The sequence below is a fragment of the Sphaerodactylus townsendi genome, linkage group LG11, assembly GCF_021028975.2.
Source record: "Sphaerodactylus townsendi isolate TG3544 linkage group LG11, MPM_Stown_v2.3, whole genome shotgun sequence".
In the NCBI taxonomy this organism is placed as follows: domain Eukaryota; kingdom Metazoa; phylum Chordata; class Lepidosauria; order Squamata; family Sphaerodactylidae; genus Sphaerodactylus; species Sphaerodactylus townsendi.
Genome location: NC_059435.1, coordinates 28303477 through 28320856, shown reverse-complemented (window position 1 = coordinate 28320856; position 17380 = coordinate 28303477). Strand labels below are relative to the sequence as shown.

At 45.7% G+C, this 17380-nt stretch overlaps 1 protein-coding gene across 6 annotated transcripts in view; it reads left to right on the top strand.

Annotated features, from left to right (window-relative positions):
* The window catches only part of TMEM108 (transmembrane protein 108), a 210521-nt gene that overhangs the window by 171817 nt on the left and 21324 nt on the right, over nucleotides 1-17380 (top strand). The window contains exon 1 of one of the 6 annotated variants that reach the window (XM_048511271.1): nucleotides 12629-12926. The exons of 3 other annotated variants lie outside the window; for them this stretch is intronic. In XM_048511271.1, the coding sequence (XP_048367228.1) occupies nucleotides 12914-12926 (13 nt within the window). In that variant the 5' untranslated portion in view covers nucleotides 12629-12913. Of the gene's footprint in view, nucleotides 1-12628; nucleotides 12927-13086; nucleotides 13206-17380 lie in introns of those variants that run through there. 2 more of the 6 variants (XM_048511272.1, XM_048511266.1) reach the window with 2 other exon arrangements.

Here is a 17380-nt window from a genome sequence, read left to right as displayed (position 1 = left end):
CTCTGGCACCCGTGCCATAGGTTCACCACCACTGACTTACTTCATCTTTATTTATTTATTTATTTATTGAGCTTATATACCGCCCCATCCCAAGGGGCTCCCATTGCCTTCTGACTCATTTCAACCATATTCTGTCTACCTCACCATCCTAGACCCTAAAAGCCAATCAGTGCAACTCTGGGTTGGGATCAGCTTTCTCTATTGTTTCTCAGGATTTATTGATAGTTGGCCATCGTGTTACACCCACCCAAGTTATACCCATCCTAGTCTATTGGAGAAGTTACTCCAATCCAAATCTATTTAAATCAATGGGAATAGAAATCCAAGTCTATTGAAATCAATGGGCACTCTCAGAAACAGCTAGTTGGGGTCAGAGTAGCTGTGAGATTAGGTATTTCATAGCTAGAAGTGCACATGTTGGGTTGGCAGTACTGTGGCTAACTACACTGAGGTCAATGCAAGCAGTTTCTATCTCAAGTTCAGAGTATGGTCTGATAAACGGTTACCTTGAATGCCGTACACATTTTTGCATTCTAGATCTAGCACAGAACAGTGATTTGCAAATAATTTAGAGAAAAGCTTCACTACACAGACCAAACTGAGAACAGACAAAGACGAACCTTTTCCATCTAGTCCTTCTCTGTCAATTAGTTCAGAGCTTCGTTTAGGGCACCTTCAAAAGTTAAAAGAAAGCCATTTCCAATAGAAGAATTTTTTTTTCAATGCCACAAGACAAAGTTTAATTTACTTATTGTAAGTTTATTATGTTTTCTCTTGGGAATTGGCTTCTTGGGGTTTAATTTTAGAACAATTATTCAGTGAATTAATGTGTTTTCTGTAAACCTGACTGATTCCTAGCATGCAGCATTTCTGTGTAATCTAAGGGTGTTTCAGAGGGAGAGAGAGAGATGTAAAATGTACGAGAGTTCATAAAATATAAAACATCTTTTAAAAACTGAGGATTAATCCACCTTAAAATAAACTTCCATTCAATTAATAAAGCTTGTGGTTAAATCTTCTCATGAAATTCGTTAGACTTACAGCCCAAACCAAAATGCTTCAGTGGCTGCCGCACTGCCTCCAAAGGACTTCTAAGCAGTATGGGAAGGCAGCGAGCACTAGAAATTCCCCAGTCACCTGAAAGCCTTCCATAGGACTGAACAGAGACATGACCGTAAGTCCAAGGCCCAGACCATGGTGTTCCCAGCTTGAAAGCCCAGGAGCACCTGAGCCCACCCCCTCCCTGTGCTGGCACCCACTCAGATACCAGCATAACTCCATGGCAAAACCCACTTCCGGGTTTCATCACCGTGGAGATGTGAGGCTCCCAGATGCCAGTCCTTCCTCTCCGCCAGTGGGGGTGCCATGCAACACTCTTATAACCCATTCCACCCTCACCCACCCCCATCTGCTGCCCCGATACTTTAATTTTTGCTGGATCATGCCCCTTAAGCATGTGTACGCTCAATAACAGTCACAAAAGCCAGTCCAGTATCTAAAGAAAATGCACCATGTTAGTGAAGAATTGTTAAATGGATTACAAAAAGAGAATTTGTTTCTCTGTGGAAACATAAACTGCCCGTCAAACAGAATATATTGTCCAATAAATCACAACCTTTGGTTTAGTTGAGCTCTACTGCATAGTGAATTTAGAATTTCTAGTTTATCAGGCATATGAAATCAGCAGAGCAGATATTGTACAGGTACTTCAGACTTTTCCAGTATTCCCAGATCTCACCTCAGCTACCAAATCTAATTAATGAAGTAATGGATCATAAAAGTTATGTATTAAAATGCTAAGGATTTAAGCCCTCATTAACAGAACAGGTGCCCAGTGTTCTCTATAATGTAGCTCAAGGTAAAAGCTGGCAGAAAGAAGTATTTCTAGTTCAGTATCTGACTTCTAAGGAAGGCAAAGATCTATTTGTACCTTGCCAGTTTTTTTGGCACATGATGTTCCCTCTAGGGACCAAGCAGAATAATAAGATTTGATCAATCCTGTATTAGCAGTACCCGAAATAACTTATGCTAATAGAGGCAAAATTATCCAGCCTGTTTTCGAATCCTTTTCCAGTTTCTCTCTCCTATGACTGTGACTGCAGTGAATTTCTCCCGTTAGGTCAATGTCTTGGAAATGTAGTACGTTTCTGAAACCCCGGGAAATCCTGAGGTGGTTCACTCAGCATTTCTGCAGCCTCACCCACTTCTAACCGACAGGTGTTTCTTTAATCAAGCTGCCAAAACAAGCTCGGGACATTCCTGGAGATCTGAAGACAGTTGCCTGGGGAAGGTAGATTTAGAGGAGGGGAGGGGAAGGTGGAGCTCAGTCTGGCTGCGATGCCACAGAGTCCGCCTCTGAAGTTGCCACTTCCTTTAGGGCAGTGATGGCAAACTTTTTTGAGATCGAGTGCCCAAATTGCAACCCAAACCCCACTCAATTATCGCAAAGTGCCAATCTGGCAATTTAACCTGAATGCTGAGGTTTAGTTTAGAAAAAAAACGGTTGGTTCGCTCTTCCTCCGCCCCACCTGCTTGAGCAGGGGCCAGCCTGCTCTAGGCTCCAGCAAGTCCCACGTGCACCGCTCTGTGTCTCTCCAGCATCTCTGCCTCCTCTGCCCCCACCCCCCCTCAGGCAGCAGCCACCCGGAGCACAGGCACCAGGTCCACCAGCTGAGTCCTCCCTGCTCACTGCGGTGCGCGCACGTTGTGCTCAGCGGCCCAGGCCAGCCTAGATGTGTGTGTGTGGGGGGGTGATTTTCCACTCCCCACATGACAAATTCTGTGCGCGTGCCCACAGAGAAGGCTCCGAGTGCCACCTCTGGCACCCGTGCCATAGGTTCGCCATCACTGCTTTAGGGGACCTGATCTCTGACTGGAGATAAGTTGTAATTCTAAGAAAACTCCAAGCTGTACTTTCAGGTTGGTAAACCTACTCTTTAGGAATTATGTGCAATTCAGAAATTTTAAATGTTTTTTTCCCTAAACTGAATAGCTCAAGTATCGTATTGAGACAGAAGGGCCATTTCCACATGGGTTATCTGCCCCAGATTCAGTGCTGTTGAGAAGTAGGTTTATTTTTTCCTGCTTTCAATCCCCATAGCATTACTCTGGCAGATTCCGCACGGGCCAGCGTGGGGATGGTAAAAACACCGTTTTGGGAGAGGACTTTGCACACCTACAGCTGCAGAAGCAAAGCTGCAATGGCCTATTTTCCCCAAACCAGTGTATATCTGACTTGCTAAATGAACGAGTCTTTTAAAAAATGCTGCTCTGCAACCGGCGCCAAGCAAATGGCCGGGCAGGAGGCACTTCTGCTTCGGCTGTGATTGCGTGTGTTTTTTAAATTTCCAGCTCGCTTCCACGTAGCCATGCAGGCGCACAGGGTTGTATTCGGGTCTCACGGGATTTCAGCGTGGCTATCGGGGCTCATGTGGTGTGCATTCCTCAGTAGCTACGCAGGACCGTAGCTACACAGGAATGGATGACCAACAAAATGAACCCTGCCATGCCTTCGTGAAAAGGCCCCACAGCCTGGCCGATTTGCATGCTGTCCACAGGATACCCAGCCATGCAAACATCCCGGGGCAGCTGCATTTCCGTTTACACCGACTGCACTCTGCTGTTTTTGGCCCGTGTGGAATCTGCCTTTGTGATGTATTCATACACATCCTGGGTTCCCTGGATTTTCCCTTATCCTTCTCAAACATTCTATGCTCCAATTTTTTGAGAAAAACTGCAATAAAGCCTGGATGACTGCTGGGTGTGTGTGTGAAAATTTGGATTTTCTTGCTGACTTGGCAGCCATTTTGTTTGACACTGTCCTTGTGGCCATTTCCTCCCCCAGTTACTGGGGTTTTAAAATTTAAAAAGATTAGCACTACAATATCATCTATATATATAAATGCGAAATACCACTGACTGACTGACTCACTGACTCACTCACTGACTCATCAAAAGAATTCAAAAACCACCGAAACTACAAAGTTGAAATTTGGCACACTGGTTCGTGTGCCACACTCACTGTGTGACACACACACTGCTTCAGGTGCTTGCTAAGAAAGGATTTTTCAAATACTTCCACTCGACTTATTAGATATTTATTGTTCAATATTTACTGTTCAACTCTGGCCATCTGCACAAACATTCTAAGGGTGACAGTTAAAAACCACGAGTTTCATGTCCTTCAACATGGTATTTTCGATGGTTTTTGAGTTCTTTTGATGAGTCAGTCTGTCGGGCGCCCTGGGCGGGGTCCCCTCCGGGACCCCTGTTGCCAACCCGCCTTCCCCTGCCCGGACGCTGGAAATTCCGGCCTCACTCCCGTTGTCCGGGGAGTGGACTAAGTGGGTCAGCCGCTTCAGCCACGAAAAAACTTGAACCCGGCTGCCCACAGCTGACCCAATTTGGCGCTGCGAGGAAGCGGGGGAGGGGAGTGGTGAAGTTCCCCTGCCAGCCGCTGGACTGCTGGCTGCTTCTCCGCCCTCAGCTCCTGCCCCCTCTAACGAACCACCAACTCTCTCCTTTTCCCAGTCTTTTTTCCCTAATGTCCTGTCCCCTCCTGTTGCAGGACGTCCCCACTGTAGCCTCCCTTGTCCCTTCACGCTTTTTCCTCCTGTTTCTCTCCACACACTTTCACGCGACACCCCCTCCTTCCCTCCTTCTCCTCATAGTGCTCTCCCCCGTCAGTCCCTCCTCTTCTTCCCTCTTTTATCCCTTCCACGCCTGCCTACCGCATAAAACCCCCACCCCTGCACTTAGCCTGACAGGGCTCAGCTGGTCCGGCTTGGCAGGCTTGGCTCCCTCGACGCGGCGCTCCTGGCTGCCGAGGCTCCCGCCCGCCTATCACCAGGCTGAGCGAAGGGCTCCGGGGAACGATGCTCCAGCCCATTAATATAGCGACCCGACGCCATGGCGACCGTGCCTGCGCCCGGCGCCAGTGGCGGGGTTCCTTATGCCCGACATCTGCCGTCCCGAGGTGCGGGAGAAGCGCCGGCCGGCCGCAGGCAAGGGCGCGAGTCCGGGGCGGGGCCGGGGGCCTTGCCGGCGCCGCGAGGGGCTTTCCCCGCCAGCCCGTCGTTCCGGGCCGTGGGAGAAGCGTCGGCCGGCCGCCGGTGAGGGCGCGAGTCCGGGGAGGGGGTGGGGGCGTCCCCCGCACCCGGACACAGTCAGTCAATCATTCAGTGATATTTCGTATTTATATATATAGCTTCATTTCTCAGGACATTTTAATGAAGGGCACTTTGGAGCTCTAACTCCATTTGTCGCATCGACAAGTTCTGCTAATGCCCACCAAACAACAAGCATGAGTGATCCAATGGTTCACCAACTGCATTCTAACACCGCCCTCCTCAATGCATAAGAACCTGTTCCTTCTGCTGAAAGCACTAAAGGGAGAAGAGGAATTAAACGCAGAAAGCAATTTACACATTGCATTAGAAAAAGACAAGTACAGGAAGCTGCTGCAAAATATGCGAAAACCAACCCGTCAGTCCACAGACAGGCTGTGAGGAAATACGCCGTTACTACTGTGCTACGCCACTGTGTTACCCCATTACTATCAATAAGGCATAAGGGCAGAGTTTGAAAGTGGCTGGTGTAGATTTAAGGCGTGACTTCTTCTCCCATGGTCAGTTGTATGTGGCGTGCTCCAGAGTTAGTTCACCTGACAGCTTGGTTAGCCTCCAACCAGAGAGAAAAACCAAGAATGTTGTCTACAGGGAAGTTTTGCACACTTAATCTGAGGGAGAAATGAAACTTATATGCTGAACAAGTTATTAGTAAATAGTTCATAGTGTTTATGTATTCATTAAATTTCAAACTTTAAGAGTATTTTTATCCTGTAAAGTTTTATATTTACTATTTAGTATTCGCTATATATTTAGTATTTAGTAAATTTATCAGGCTGAATGGCTCAAAACTTAATTCCAATTTCAAGTTACCGTTACTCAAATTTAACAAAACATGTATTAGTATCTGGATTTCTGCATTCCATTTTTTTAAACTTTCTGTAGCGAAGCGCGGGTATCCTGCTAGTCATATTGATATACCTTTTAACAATATGTGTAATAGCTTCTCAGAATTCTCATGTTTCATTTTCTTAAGTAAGTCTTTAGAAGGATGCTTTGCTTGCAATCTCCCAACTTTTTTTGACTGGCCCCAATACCCCATGGCAGCCATTCTCAAAGTTCCCCATTTTCCGCAAATTAGAGTGTCAAACTAAGATCAGGAGATCTGAGTTCTTCTCTCACACACACTCATAAAGTTCATGATGACTGTGGGCCAGTCAATCTTTTATCAGTTAAATCTATTTCACAATGTTGTTGGAAGGACTGAATATACCTGGACCCTCACCAGAGGTGGGATCCAACCAGTTCTCACCACTTCTCTAGAAGTGGTTACTATTTTTTTCTGAGTGCCGAGAAGAGGTTACTAAAGCAACCTCCCTGCCTAATAGGGACTGGAGGTGCATGTGTGCCGCAGCGCCACTGTTTGAATCCCACCACCATCGGAACCTGTTATTAAAATTTTTGGGTCGCACCACTGACCCTCACCCTATATAAACCTGTGTACCAGTTATGTTCCTCTAACTGGCTACTGCTTGTGGTTTCTTAGCCCTTGTCAAGATCAGACACCCACTCCCCAAGGAAGATAAATCTTCTTCTGCTGAAGTTTGTGCCTGTTTGGTTGTTGCCTCAGTGTTGTATAATAGTCTGCCAGAGAGATAAAAAGGGCTACTTTCTGGTCACCTTTCAAAAGGGTTATGTTATTTGGCAGGGCTTTTCCATTTTCGTTTTGGGTGGATGGCTGGAGAATGGGAATGTGTGGTACGATGTGAATCTTCATCTTTTCGGGTGGATTTATTGGTTGTCAGGGCCCCGTAATGCAAAGTAGTAAGCTGCAGTATTGCAGTCAAAAGCTCTCTGGTCATGACCTGAGTTCAATCCTGACAGAAGTCAGTGTCAGGTAGTTGGCTCAAGGTTGACTTCATCTTCCATCCTTTTGAGGTCAGTAAAATGAGCACCCAGCTTGCTGGGGGCAAAGTGTAGATGTCTGGGGAAGGCAACAGCAAACCGTCCCATAAACATAGTCTGCCAAGTAAAGGTCATGATGTGGCGCCATCCCTGGTGCTTGAACTGAGGTCTATCTTTACCTTTTTAAAGATTTTAGTTAGTGTTATTTAGAATGTCGTGTTTGTGTGTATCGCATTTTCATTATTGCAATAGGTACCATGGGGTTTTTTTCTTTCCTGAGTAACCTTAAATTGCTTGAATGAGAGGTGGGATATCAGTATATGTAAGTGTGCAGCCCTCTCACACATCACTTTCTCACATTCTTTTCATTTCCCATTCAGTGTTCCGCATGTTGTGATAACTACAAATTGATACTTTCACCCACCCTTTGTAATAGAAGATAAAATCACTCATCCAACCAGGTCTTGTTTTAGCCACACTGGATGCAACAGCGCCATTTATCCCGTTGTCACAATTTCTTCAAGTGCCTATGACATTAACAGTAAAATTCTTAGTAGCCAAAGGGCACATAGCCAGGTAAATACCAATGGCGAGTCTAAGTGTTGGCAAAAAAAGAAAACAGCAGCACATTTATTGGATCTCCCTTGGCAACAGCATCCTGCTAACAGCAAAGTTGCCAAGTAATGGGATGGGATGCAGAGAAGAGAGCTAGAAAGGGCAGGTGTGATTTGATCAAAGATGTTTGGCTGATTCTCACATGCAGGTTCATTGCTTGAGGTCTTCTCACTTTGTCTTCATCTCTCTAGCAACCGTAGCTCTTTTTTGTAGACATCTGTATGAGGGCTGGCTGCCACGATTTCTGGCTTTGTCCCTTTTCTGATATTTGAAGAGCATCATCATCGCCTTAAACATTTCTAGAGCCCTTTTGCAGGGCAATCCTAAGCAGAGTTACACACTTCTAGGCCCAATTACTTTAATAGGCTTGAAAAGTGTACTTCTGTTTTAGATGGCAGTGTGTTTAAAGGACACACTTTGCCTTAGCAACACTGGCAGGCAGGCAAACAGGCACCAGGATTTTTGTGATGTAGACGGGAGGGCAGATGGGGCCTGCAGCTGAAGGAGGTGCCTGGTCTAAGGCCTCCCACTGAGTTCCCTTCACAAGGGTCTGGTGTGTTCCACTTTAGTGCTGGAGTGGCATTTGTTTAACAGCTGCCTTTTACAGTCACAAATGGAGATTTTTCTCTCCCTGGCTGATTACGTGCAAGACATCAGTTGCACGATGGGGGCAACTGTGCTTTGCCACAAGATTTTTGTAGGGATGTATTTCCTCAAACCCCACTTTTGCTTTATATTCCCCCTGCGGCAAGTGAGACAACTTCTAGCATGAATTTAATCTTGCTTCACAGCCAGAGAGCACATGTTTGCCCCAGACCTCTTCCCTCCACCCACAGCCAGCCTGCCTTGTCTCATCACCCTCCCACACTTCCTTGCGCTTCTTTGCACACTTCCCCCCCCTCTAAATACTTGTATTGATATATCAATAGGTACAAGCAGGGTCTCCTTCTGGCTCCCCCCCCCCACCCTGCTTCTGCCCTCTCCGATGATCTGGAGGGCATTTTTAAATCTTTCTTTCAGACAAGGTTCTGTTTTAAAAACAAGCTCTCTCTTGGACTTTTGCAAAGAAATGACAGAAGCAGGGCAGAGGTGGGATCCAACCAGTTCTCACCACTTCTCTAGAAGTGGTTACTAATTTTTTCTGAGTGCCGAGAAGGGGTTACTAAAGCAACCTCCCTGCCCAATAGGGACTGGAGGTGCGTGTGAATCCCACCACCATCGGAACCTGTTATTAAAATTTTTGGATCCCACCACTGAAGCAGGGTCTCTTTTTGTCTCCACCCCACCTGGGGGATCTAGCACATGGTTCCCTTCTTCAGTAATGTATGGCCCAGGGAATGACTTTGCCTCTTTCTTTGGGGGAGGGGGGGAGTTAAGTTGGGAAAGGGACTACAATACTGAAGTATATCAATATAAATGCAATTTAAAGGCCTTTATCTTCCAATTATGGGTGTGATTAGATCTGTGCTTTTAGGAGGAGTTGATGGGCAGAGTTAAGAAAACTAGGAAAAGTTGTAGGGGGCCTTGAGACCAACAAGCTAGCTTTGGGGCAGGCAAAGAATGGCTTCTCCAGTGTAAACAGAAAACGTGAGGAGACCCCTCTGCAAGCCCATTGTGCACTGAAGAGCCCCTAGGTAAACGTTCTATGCCTAATGGGCCACTGTCTTTGCATCAGCAATCTTGGTATAACTTAAAAACTCTGATATTAATTTGGAAAGCTCAGCTTTCAATTAGTAAAGCTGAACAGCAATGAAAGGGTTATATCATTTCCTCCCTTATCATATAGCTGTAATCCAAATCAAAGCTTTCCATAAAATGTGTGTTTTTTACAGCCAGACACTTCTCTGTGATCTTTTTGTACACTACCATCCTGTATTCCATTTTCAGACTCAGGCTGCATAGCTAAGAGCACTTTCCTGGGGATAATTTAATAAAATGGAACTTACCTCTGTGTAGGTCTGCTTAGGATTGCTCCCTGAAGCCATGCCATTGTGCCTTGAAACAGCTTGTTTTCTCTTCCACATTTCCTTTGGGGGGGCGGGTATCAAACACCAAACACGATGAAGAATTCTGGAGCACTCAAAAGCTTGCTCTCTGTTTTGTGGTATTTCTAGTTGGTCTTCATACGAGATGTTACAAAATGTTTACTCAGTGCTCATGGCTTTCAAACTCACAGCTCTCCCTCTTTCTCAGCTTACATGTCATATAAACAGTAAGGTTTTTCTGGCAACATTTTGATGGAGAATTATGGAGAATGAATGCCCATGGGAAGATGCAGTACTATAGTAGCAAGTTCCAACCCCAATCTATGTGTACTCACTGGGAAATGCGTACAGCTGTCTCTCATCACAATTGGGACACACACATAGCTTCCAATATGCAGAGATAAGGCCACACACTGGCACTTTGTACACACACATTCGTACAGATGCATAATGTTCACTGAACGCACGCTAAATAAGGAAGAGTTCACTTTCACAACACTGCTACCCTCCTGAGTGTGTTCTTGTCATCTGCAAAGGGATGATAAATCTACAAAGGTTATCTCAAGCCGCCCATTAGAACCACATGACATAACCAGATAATTCCTGTAGACAGGATGCCCGAGATATTTCCCTGGTTTCATTCCTGCCTTCTTTCCTTAGCCCCACCACATTTTAGATGACTTAATTTTGTAAGAAAGGTGGGTGGAAAAGACGGCTCTGATGCAATTAAATGTAATGAGAACCAACAGAGGCTCTCACTTCACAGATAATTGGCGAGAACATTCTCTTGACCTTTGGCAACTTCTCTCCAATGCCATAGCTGACATCAATTGTTTTTGTTAGCTTTTTCATCCTCCCCCCACTTCCAGTTTGAAGTGGAGGGGAGAAACATTGGATGCTCCAGATTTAACAAAAAGGTGTGTGTGGGGTGAGTGTGCAATACTTGACTGCTGCTGCAATGGAGTGTTCGCAACAAAGTAGAGATGGGTTCATCTCTACACAGTTAAGTTTACTGAAGCCAATTGAAATTAGTTCTTGTATTGTGGCCAAGTATATTGGTTCTGTTATTGTACAGAACTTTGATTATCCTGATTTGCTTGGGCTTTGATGATTCAGTATGCATTCACTTCCAATATAGTGGGACAGCTATAGTGGTATAGTGGTTAGTGTCAGGCTTAGACCTGAGCAACCCAGTTCTGAATCCCTACTGTTTTCATGGAAGCTCGTTGGATGATTTTGGGCCAGCAACACACTCTCAGCCTGACCTACCTCACAGGGTTGTTTTGAGGATAATTTGGAGGAAAGGAAAACCATGTAAGCCATTTTGTGGCTCTGTTGGAGAAAAAAGCAGGGCACAAGTAAAGTAAACAATAAATAAATGGGTCCTTGCAGTGAAGTGCCAGTCTATAAAACATGCTGCTTTGGCTACAGTGCAAGGCACATAGGGCCTTAGTGTGCTGGCCCCTCTGTTACCCAAGGTGGAGACACAGTCTCTCAACAATGTGGGGAATATTAGCTTAGAGCAGACTGCTTATTAATGTTTCAAGAGGCTGGGTAAGAAATCTTTAATACCGGTGTATAGGAAGGTCAGAAGAGAATCCACAGAGAGGAATATAATGCTAATTTGACAATCTTTATTGTAGGGATAAGGGGTTCACAAGCAGTTGATTCAATTCAGCAAACATGCACACGCAGAGTTCCTAAGATATAAATAGGTTGGAAAATAGATTTGGAATAGAAAAAAGGTCTGGGGTATATGGGCAATATGACCTGATCATGAAGTGAAGAAGATCCAGGGTTCAGAGCCAAACGACCACCGCTGGAGGTGTCGGGACAACCTCTGGGAGGTGTCCAAATGGATTGTTTGAGAAACAATTGAGTGTATTGTGAGAGGTCAGAAGACGTTTGTTACAGAAGGGCGTATCTGGGATAAGATAATCAGAGGCGGCAATGACATCAGGAGTCTTCTTGTGGCTGAAAATTAGTATCTATTCAACAGGACTACTGTATCATATTGAGAACACATTCTTCCTTGGCTGTGGAGCTGAAAATGTGCTGATTTGGCAAACAAGCTAAGAGTGTGAGAACAGAAAAACAATTCTTGGAAGCTTCTTGGAGGTAGACCTGGCTGTTGCCAGAGAATGGGCTTCCCATCTCTGCAATCCTTTTAGATTGGCAAGTGGGCAGGGGTACCTGAGAAGCACTCAGGACAGAATGGTTACAGGACAGAATGGTAACACCACCATTAACATAACTATTCTCAGGCATGTTCACATGCATGTTCCATGATTGAGGATAAAAAAGTGGCGGTCTCAGCCATGGGGATGGATCACAGAGACATTGTGCCTATGTTGTGAAACAAATGCATGTAGCTGAGGGTGAGGAACAGGAGATGTTCCTATATGGGAAATATAACCCATAGAAATTATCATTGAAAACATGAGGTGTTTAAAGTGCATAATTGCACAGCTTCCACGATCTCCTCCTCTATCCCTATTATCTGAACACTCACAAGCCTTTGGTCTGCTTGCTTTTTGCGGGGTGGGGGGTGGTTCCCGGAATGAGGCCGCTGCAAACTCAAAAACATCATAGCAATAAAGAATCACTGTCTCTATGGCAATGGTTTGATTTCTGTGCGGTCCTCAGGACACGGCGTTGTTGCGCTCTTCAGTGGGGAGAAAGTGCTGCGCGCCTCTGAAACCCTTTGAAAAATGGGACTGAAGAGAAAGCACGAGGGCCGGGGGGGGGGGGGGGGTTGCCTTCAAAAATGTCCAGTATAACTGGAAAGCAGGGGCAGAAATGAGCTCCCCATTTGCAAAAGGCAGCCAATGCATAAGCGGAGCATGAACTTCTGCCTTTTTTTAAAAAAAGGAAATTGGGGAAACGCGCTGGGCTACTGGGAGGGTGATTTTTCCTTTGGAGCTGCCAGAGACGACAGGAGCATCTGGATTTGACACCGCATGAAACCCAATGTGCGCACTGGCCCCACTGTGCGGGGAGGGGAGGGGGAGACTCCAACGAGAATACAAAGCAGTTGCGAGTGGCAGCAGCAGGAGAGGCTCGCTCGCAGCCCCGCTCGCCTCTGCCTGGGCCAAGGAGCGTCGCACAAAAGAGCAGGTTTCCTCTTCAGGCCAGACGCGCCGGCTAGACGCGCGTGCGTAGTGGGCGCCTTTGCGACGGATCGCGCCCGCCGCGAGCTGCAAACTCTCCTCGTCGCTTGCAAGTCGCCGCGCGATTCGTCTGCCGGCGCGCTTGGCTCCCCTCTCGCGTTCTGCCCTGGCAACATGAGGCCTCTGGGTCTCCGCGACGTGAGCAGGTGAGGATGTCCGCCCACAAGTCCAAATGATATTTTCAGGTGAGTGACGACCTTCTGCCATCCCATCACCGGGGAGGGGGGGGGGGGCGTGTGTCTCGGTTTCCTTTCCCTCCTGTTCTCCCCGCCTGCGACCCTTTTGTTCCCCCCCTTTTCGGCAATTGTCAGGCTGTTAAGTTTTCCCGCGGTCATTTTCAGCGATCTGGAGGGGGTTCTATCACCCTAGATTCTTGCTTCCTTTCAGCATCCCGGGGGGAGAATGAATGGGGTACCCTGCTTCTCAGGGTAATGTTCTCTTTGCCTTCTCTATTGTTCCTTATGGTGAGTAATGTTCTCTTTGCAACCTCTCTTATTCCTTATGGATATTTGGTCATTGACCGTAAATAAAGTATTCTATTTTATTCTATTCCTTATGGTGAGAAAAATCTGGATTTCTTAATCAGTGGGCTGACTTGCCTGGAGCTTTGGGTGGCAATGAATCCTCTTAGCAACAGGGGTCGGCGGCCGACTCCTACAAAGCTTGACGGCTTAATGTTGCCATGCTAATGTAATGACTCTCTTGTTCTTTATGTGTGTGGATTTTGAAAATATCTTTATAAGACTTCTACGAAAAGCTGCTGCTGTGCTTGCTAGTAAGCGAGCTGCTTTCTTTTGTTCCCACCCACCCACAAGCCTCCCAGTATGAGGTCAGACAGGCTTTATCAGAGGTGCCTCCTGATCCTAAGGTTGTTTACCAAAGGGAGTTGAATTCAGTAGGGTTTAGTCTTGAGTTAATGGTCATGGGGTTGCAGTCTTGGGTTCCTAACCCAATACCCATGAAGTGTTAACTAGATATGCTCACCCTCAGTCCCACGCATAATTAGAAATATTATGTGCATTGCAATAAAATATATGTTAGGGTATGAATAACCCCAGTTTTAAGAGATAGTAAAGAGAAATAAATAGCCTGCGAAGCAATCTGCTTTAAAGTACTATCAAAAGCAGAGTTTCACTTGTATATGCGTGTTTATTGACATCGGAGGGTATAACTCTGATTGCATAGTGCTGGTGCGGTCATGATCAAAGAATATGCGTTAACCTTCTGTAAAATACTGATGACTGTTATTTGCTCAGAAACCCATCTTTGTGCTGTATACGAAGCATTCTTGTGGTATGTGGAAAGGGGGAGGGGCCATCCACAAGGTCGAGACTTTTGATATTTCAAAGATTGGTGTTCCTCCCTATGCTTGTTCTGAGGGGGTAGGATGGAATTTCTTCACCACGTTGCTTTCTTGTGTTCCTTTGCTACCCTGCCCCCTAATTGGAATATAGTGAATTACCACACTGCTTTTCATCTGGTGAAGTAATACGGATTTTTTAAAACATGTGGTCCCTTTCAAACAAAAGATCCCCATGTGAACGTGAAGGGGTGACTGCCATGCAGTGTTGACTGGAGCATCTCAAAACAAAAAGCACACAAATGGTCCCAGTATGACAGTTAGTGCCGTTTTTCCCAAGGACTAAAGTCTATCACATTCTGATCTCTTAGTCCTTTCAAATGAAAAGGGGTGTCATAAGATCACATTGGAGACTTCCATTTTATGTAGGAGGTCCTTGTCAATTGTGGTGAACAGAACTTTTTTTCTGCAGAAACATTACAGGTTTAACCCCACTCTGTTAATGTGCCATTAGCATTTGCTTTTTGTCATCTAATGGGACTCTTGACAGTTCTTTTGACTCAGAGGAACTAGTTAGAGACAATGGATCCAATAGTAGATCTGAGCCCAGAAGTCTGCTTCTGACTTCCCAGAGCATGCCCCACTGAACGAGGAGGCTGTGTTTGTTCTTCCGCTGGGTCTGAGGTGTGTGTAGCGGGGGGGGGGGGGGGGGGGCGGCTCTGGGTTTTGGAATGCCAGACTGAACTCTTTGTGCCTAGTTGCTCACCATGACAGATGCTAATATAAGCTGCAAAACTTTCCATAGAGTCTTCTATGAAGAGGACTTCATTCCAAAGCCTCCCAGAACTGGTGGAAAGGCACCCTTACTTCCCATGAGACTTAGATTGGGCATTTTGAGATTCTGCCTCAAGGTCTCAAGCAAGCCAGCATTATGAATTGAACTTAGGTGTTGGAATTATTTTGTTCAAAGCCTGTTATCTGACACATTCTCTTTAAATAAAAAAACCTTTATTGCATAGGAGTTCTAACCTACCAATGATGTTTTGTGAGTTTTTTATATTCCAACACATACATAGTTGGTGCTTGTGTATCAGTACAGCTGTTACCTGGGGCATGGACTATTAATGTGCACAGATGTGGTCTGGCACATTAAATATTGTACGAACACATTGTCCTAAACTAGTAAGAGCTTTTTATTGAGGATACGTACAACCAGCATCACCTCTGAATTGGAATCTAGATACTTACCTAGACATGAGAACAGAAGCCATGTTTGTAGTTTCTCTATCTACCCCATTCCTGCATGAGGCACTGAGGGAGTCCCATTCTGGTGTAGTGGTTAAGAGCAGGTGTACTCTAATCTGGAGAACCGGGTTTGATTCCCCGCTCTGCCATTTAAGCTGTGGAGGCTTATCTGGTGAACCAGATTAGCTTGTGCATTCCAACACATGCCAGCTGGGTGACCTTGGACTAGTTACAGTTCTTTGGAGCTCTCAGCCCCACGTACCTCGCTGAGTGTTTGTTGGGGGGGGGGGGGAGAAAAGGAGATTGTAAGCCCCTTTGAGTCTCCTAACAGGAGAGAAAGGGGGATATAAATCTAAACCCTTTCCCCCTCCTCCTCCTCTTCTTTTTCCTCCCAACCCTCTTGTGGCCTCAGTTTCAATTCTCAATGCACCTGTGTTGGCTGTGAAGGAAATCCCCGGGGCAAAGGTCCACAGGAAGGTAGATGTGAGGTATCCAGGTGGCGGTGTGCAATTCCCAACCTTCTTGCTTGAGTGTCTTGGGTGCCATGTCCAAAATGATTTTTAAGCAAGTGGTTCCAGGTTTGCAGTTTCCCTGTCCTGTTTTGTGTACCAGCCCCAAATCTTCTTGTCCCTCCAAATAACACAGAGGAGGCAGTGAATGTCCTCCATAGCGTGAAGTCTAAAGTTTCTGTGAAATATGGTTGGACAGCTGCCATCGTTAGCCCTTCTAACTGCAGAGGAACTGCTTCATTGTATTAAACCAGTGATCTGAAGAGAGATGTGTCCTAAAAGGACCTTGCAATAGAAAGCAAATAGCTGCGCGGAAAGCTGCTACAACCATTCAGCATTCTCAGTGGCGCACAGATATCACAGTGTGGGGTGGCCCAACCAAGCAGTAAAATGTTGTGTAGGCGTTTGGAGGCATTTTTTTTCCTCTGAAGTCTGGGAGATGGCTGTAGAGATGTCGTTTTTTGGTATGTGTAGACTCGGAGCTAGGAAAACTTCCATTTGGAGGAGGTTCAGCAGATGTGTTTTGCTTTCATGCTTTGATTGTAACTGATTGCCACACTGGGAAGGAATTTTCCCTCCAGCTTTGCCATATGGTTTGTCCCCCTTTTGCTTTCCACTGTCATGCATGACACATCTCATTTACTGGAGCCATCTGGATGTGCTTTGAGTAAAGGTATGCCTTGCCCTATATTTACCTCTTGGTTCTCTTCTCCGTCTGTTGGATGCCAGAATGTAGAATAGAGGCTTCTGTGTTCCCAGGGAGGGACTCCTGTTCCTCACCTAGAAGTCCAGAAATCTGACTGTATACTTTCCTGTGCAACGTCTGCCCTCCCTGTAACTGATCAGGTTCTGTGATAACACTGGCGCCACCTAGTAGTAAGTGTTTCACAGTTACCAAGCATATGCGTTCAGTCATATCTATGGTGTTAATTATACATCCAAAAGAAAGATAGAATCATAGAGTTGGAAGGTACCTCCAGGTCATCCAGTCCAACCCTTTGCAGAGTGAAGGAAATTCACAACTACCTCCCCACAACACCCTGAGTGACCTCTTCTCCATGCCCAGAAGATGGCAAAAAAATTCCTCTGAAGTCAGTGGGCTTAAAAGTATGAGAATGGCTCTGCAAGCTACATGATTCTTATGTTACATCTTCCTGTCTAAGAGAATTGTGACTGGTCCAAGGTTGCCCAGCAGGCTGCATAAGGAAGAGTGCGGACTCGAATGGTTCTCCAGGTTAGAGTCTGCCTTGCTTAACCACTAGGTCATGCTGGCTGTCTGGTTTGGATAATAGAGACTGATATTTTGGGTTGTACAAGACTTGTTTTGCACAAGTCCACTCCCTTTACCCCACTTACATCACAAGCACCAAAATTCAGTTTTTTTTAAAAAAAAGGCCTGGAGTTCTTAAAAGGGAATTGAAATTCTACTAAGATTACCAGTAGGACCGTAACAAGATTGTCTGCAGCTGTAAGAATGATAAGCCTATTGGATTTTAATTGAAGTTTAGAATATATGCCATTTTCTCTGCTGGATATCAGAATCTATACTTACATGTGAACATACAGACATTGGAGGTACATACAA